The 4,782-nt window shown below is 47.6% G+C and overlaps 1 protein-coding gene across 3 annotated transcripts; it reads left to right on the top strand.

Annotated features, from left to right (window-relative positions):
- The first annotated feature begins 849 nt into the window (after window positions 1–849).
- On the top strand, window positions 850–4,782 carry LOC112292097 (acid beta-fructofuranosidase). Of its 3 annotated transcripts, none has more exons than XM_024540250.3 (6): window positions 850–983; window positions 1,938–2,348; window positions 2,460–2,681; window positions 2,806–3,440; window positions 3,545–3,951; window positions 4,070–4,782. In XM_024540250.3, exons 2-6 carry the CDS (start codon window positions 1,967–1,969, stop codon window positions 4,344–4,346), a joined length of 1,923 nt encoding a protein of 640 aa, XP_024396018.1. In that variant the 5' UTR covers window positions 850–983; window positions 1,938–1,966; the 3' UTR covers window positions 4,347–4,782. The 3 variants fall into 3 exon arrangements, with proteins under 3 accessions (XP_024396018.1, XP_024396017.1, XP_024396019.1); XM_024540249.2 differs by having other exon boundaries at window positions 900–1,040; XM_024540251.3 differs by lacking the exon at window positions 850–983 and adding an exon at window positions 1,257–1,373.

Raw genomic sequence — 4,782 nt, 5'->3', positions numbered from 1 at the left:
TTGCTAGCCGTTGACGTCTACAAGAGGCGTCGACTGAAGGGAGCGGCTGGTGATTGGAGCCGACCAGGGGTTTGCTCGGTGGAATTTTTTTGGTGTTGAATTAGTTGGAGAAATGTGGTTATTGTCTTGCTGGAGTGGGCATGTGGACAAGCGTGATTCCAGCGTCGTTCTTATCCCAGCTAGGCATGTCTCCATTGGCTGCACTCTTTCACATCGTGCACCAGCTCAACAAAGCAGCTCCACGTCCTCCTTCGGTACTCCCATATTCCCTGCATGATTAGCTTAGGGAAGAGAGGTTCCTCTTGGGACGATTGCGTCGTTCATACGGGTTGAGTGAGATGGTAGGAAATTGTTTCCATCACAAATGATCAAAACAAAATTTTAACAGCTCTTGTGATTCTTTAGCCCCTCTTACACTGAATAGAAAAGGCACCCATGTATCGTTCGTAAATGCTTCTGTGAGCATAAATTAGTACTGGTCGTTTATAGCATCTCCCATGTTCCTAATCCACCCGTGATCATCAAGTCTCGCACAGTGTGAGTAACTAGTACTCCGATGTTAAAGTAAAGCAAGACTCATGGTTAACGCCGCAAGATTCCTGAGTTCAAAGGTTCTAGTATAGACTACCGGATCCCCCCCCCCTCCCCTGGGGACAAAGAGGATGGATGAAATGCGTGACATCGGGCAGGAGAAGTCAATCCAATCATTTTCCCCGGTTGAGTGATTGACGCAATTAAAGCGCGGTGAAATCACTTACATCAACACACGAGTTTATCCTTCCACATCTTTACATATATACCCCAATTTTATATGTCTGACTGATCAGGTACGTAACACGGAATGCCATTCCGGATCGATATAAATCCACCACCCTGCGCCGGGCTCTCCTCTTCCAAAATTTCCTGTTGTGTGCTAAGAGCTCTCACGCTCTGTGTGTGCTTCGCTTCCCCCCTCCCCGGATGCACGGATGCTGCTGTGATCAGTGAGTTCTTACTCTCGTTTCCGAAACTGTCGGTATTGTAGTTTATCAGCCCGGGAGGTATACATCGAACTCTTGTGCCTGCATTGAGGCCCATTCTGTTTGTGTAAGAGTAACTTGCCAGGTTCTGATGCTGCTGTTACCAGCGTTTGATAGGGATAGAGAGAGTTTTTCTTTTCTTTTTTTTCTCTCTCTCTCTCTCTCTCTATATATATATATATTTTGGTCGTGTCTTCGAAGTCGCAATATTATTGCAGTTGTTGGTAGTGTGAGCAGATCTGTTTTACGATGGAGGAAACATGCATGTGCAATTGGACTTCATAGTTGTGAGGTTCTCGTCTGTTGATTTCTTCGAGATGGTGTTTGAACACCGCATTTTAGATGAGTTTCCAGGTAAATGTCGTCTCGTGAGCGTTGCTGCTTACATGTGTGTTCGGTTGTGAGCTTGCGATTCAATCCGAGGACCCGAAAATGTGCGAGCGATCTAGGCGAACCCCGCGTTCGTTGAAACTGTGAGATCTTCTGATCATCAGATAAGGATTTCCGAATGTTACCCGATCCAGCCATTATCACGACTACCTACCTCCCCCTGCAGTGCTAGGATGGACGTGTCCAATACTTTTTGAAATTTATTTATGGAATAAGCATCTGGTCGTTCAAAAATCGACCAACTCACTCACCCCATATTGCACAGAGACTGTGCAAGAAAGTAATCACCGTGGCCACCAGACGTTGTATGGACCTGGTGCTATCCAGGGCCTCTTGTAAATTATTCATGGCCAGGAGATCAATCAATTCAAATACCAATCGTGTGCTTTGGAATAACACTTGTGAGCGAGCTGGCTGTACAAGATTCAATGTCAGTTTACTGTAAAAGTACAAAACGTGTTTGTTATACTAATTCTCAATTTGCGATCACCAGCACTCACCCAGTGTAATTTTCCTGCCCTTGTGCAGTTGCAGTTGTGCGATAACTCTTAAACACCATGACACGGAATCCTCTTCTGGACGCTCTGGTCTCAGAGCCCTCCATGGATCTCGAGAGCAATGGAGTGTCTTCGGAGCAAAGCGATGCTCTTTCGGCTTCGACATCCAGACCTGCCCTAAGCAAGATGTGGATGTGTGTTGTGCTCTTTACTGCAGCCTGTTGCATTGCAATGCTAGCTCATCCTACTGCGGTAACGACATACCTGTCCGAGGTCTCCACAGGAACCAAACTACACCACGGTGAGCTGCGGCGCGTCACGCACGCCCCAATCTCATCCACATCTGGGAATGGCACAATCCTGCCACGAGAAGTGGCCAGCTATCTTCACCGTACCTCCTTCCACTTCCAGCCGGAGAAGAACTGGATGAACGATCCCAATGGTACGTGTCTTATAACTTCATCACTTAGATCATTATGCAGATGCAGTTTCTGTATATTTTGAATTAAGCAGTGCAGTCGCAAAGCGTTCTTATTATTTTATTATTTCGCAGGACCCATGTACTACAAGGGATATTACCATTTCTTCTACCAGTACAACCCCAACGCTCCCGTCTGGGGTGACATCGTTTGGGGCCACGCCGTCTCCACGGATTTGATACACTGGCTCTACCTCGATATTGCTCTTGTCCCAGATCAGTGGTATGATATTCAAGGAGTGTGGTCGGGGTCCATCACTATGCGTGAAGACGGTGTCCCTATAATCTTGTACACAGGTAATTCTACCATCACCACTCAATTTCTTACAACTAAACACAGTGAATTTCATGAAGGAGTTTGCATGTTCATTGATGGTTGGATTCTGATGACTGGAGTGGTTGTGGATATGTTGAATTCTAGGCTCCTCGCATGCTTCTGAGCAGACGCAGAACATTGCTTACCCGGAAGATCCCTCGGACCCACTCCTCCGCAAGTGGGTCAAGGATCCTGAAAATCCCATCCTGCGCCACCCGGACGGTATTGATATCAGGGATTTCCGCGACCCCACGACCGCATGGAAGGACGTAGATGGACACTGGCTAATGACTGTGGGCGCCAAGAGGCACAACATGGGGGTGGCGCTGCTATATAAGAGCAAGGACTTGAAGCACTGGGAGTTGCAAGAGAATTTTCTCCATGGCGTCGCCAACACTGGGATGTGGGAATGCATAGATTTCTATCCTGTCTCTGTGCTCGGCTACCGGGGTTTGGATTCTTACAGCGCGGCCCCATCGGTGAAGTATGTGCTGAAAGCCAGCTTGGACGATGACAGGCACGATTACTACGCCCTGGGCTCGTACAACGTGAAGAGCAAGTCTTTTCACGCTGACGACCCGTCACGCGACACAGGCATTGGTCTGCGCTACGATTACGGCAAGTTTTACGCCTCTAAGTCGTTTTACGATGCAGCGCAGCAGAGGAGGATCCTATGGGGTTGGGCTAATGAGTCGGACAGTGAAGCTGCCGATTATGCCAAGGGTTGGTCCTCTGTTCAGGTGTGTGGATTGTAATTCAGCCGAGCTCTTTCAAATTCTTCAGTCACCATCAGATTCGTGACAGCATTGAATGTCCCTGACTGAATCTACGTATGTCCTGGCAGGCAATCCCTAGGACTATCCGATACGATTCAAAAACTATGCGAAATTTAATTCAAGAACCTGTGGAGGAGCTGAAGGAACTTCGTGGCCCCAGAGTTAGCCAGAAGTCTGTAAGGCTCGCGCCAGGCTCTGTTGTTGAAGTTCACGGCGCCATTGGTGGGCAGTTGGACATTGAAGTGGTGATAGAGTACCCTAATGTCACCAAGCTGTCCCAAAACGGAGCCCTGATTGATGATGGAGACCACTTCGATTGCAGCCAAGGAGGCGCCGCGCATCGTGGAACATTCGGTCCATTCGGACTGCTCGTGTTGGCCGACGAGAGCCTAAATGAGCGCACCGCTGTGTTCTTCTACATTTCTTATTCTAAAGAGGGCAAGTGGAGGACGAGATTGTGCAGCGATCAAACGAAGTATTCTCTTTTTTTCCACCGATTTCTCCACCATTTCATTTGCTTGGGCTGTGTTTTCCAAGTATAAATTTACCCTTCTCTGCATAAACACTAATCAAGTTGCCCTAATCTTTTGCAGGTCGTCCATGCTGCCCGATGTGGACACCACCATCTATGGTAGCTTTGTGGAAGTCTTACCCTCGGAAGACTTCCTCTCACTCCGGGTCCTGGTAGATCGTTCCATAGTGGAGAGCTTCGGGCAAGGAGGCCGCATGACGATCACCTCACGAGTGTATCCAACCATGGCCACCGACACGGCTTCCCACCTCTACCTCTTCAACAACGCCACCACCGCCATCACCGTCAGAAGCATCGATGTCTGGCAGATGCGGTCAGTGGCAATGCATGCCATCTAAATGCTTTCATCAAGCGCTTGTATACTTTAACTGTACTAATACATTTCTCGGTGGTCGCACAATTGTGCGTGCGCTGGGTGAGGGACGGGCTGGGTTGCTGCCACAAATGTGGCAGCAGTTTTTCGTAAAAAAAATCAATCAATTCATGGAAGATAGGTGATTATATTGGCAATGAAAGCCTGAAAGGTAAGGCGTGTTGGAGGACCGAATCAGCATACAAGTGGAGTTGGCTATGACCACCTTGTATTACATTGTGCTAGTTTTTTTTTGAAATTACAGAGCAATTACAATTAGAGTAGTGAGGTTATGACTGAGTTTTAAGACAGCTTGCAAGTAAATGGATTTTTTTTGGTTTTAGGGCAGGTTCTAGATACCTTGTATACTGCTAATTTTCTTGATACCAAGTATTAAGTCCACGAGGTGGATTCTCTGGTAA

The sequence above is a fragment of the Physcomitrium patens genome, chromosome 15, assembly GCF_059467195.1.
Source record: "Physcomitrium patens ecotype Gransden chromosome 15, ASM5946719v1, whole genome shotgun sequence".
Lineage (NCBI taxonomy): Eukaryota > Viridiplantae > Streptophyta > Bryopsida > Funariales > Funariaceae > Physcomitrium > Physcomitrium patens.
Note: the sequence above shows the minus strand (reverse complement) of the source record. Positions and strands in the feature narration are given on the sequence as shown.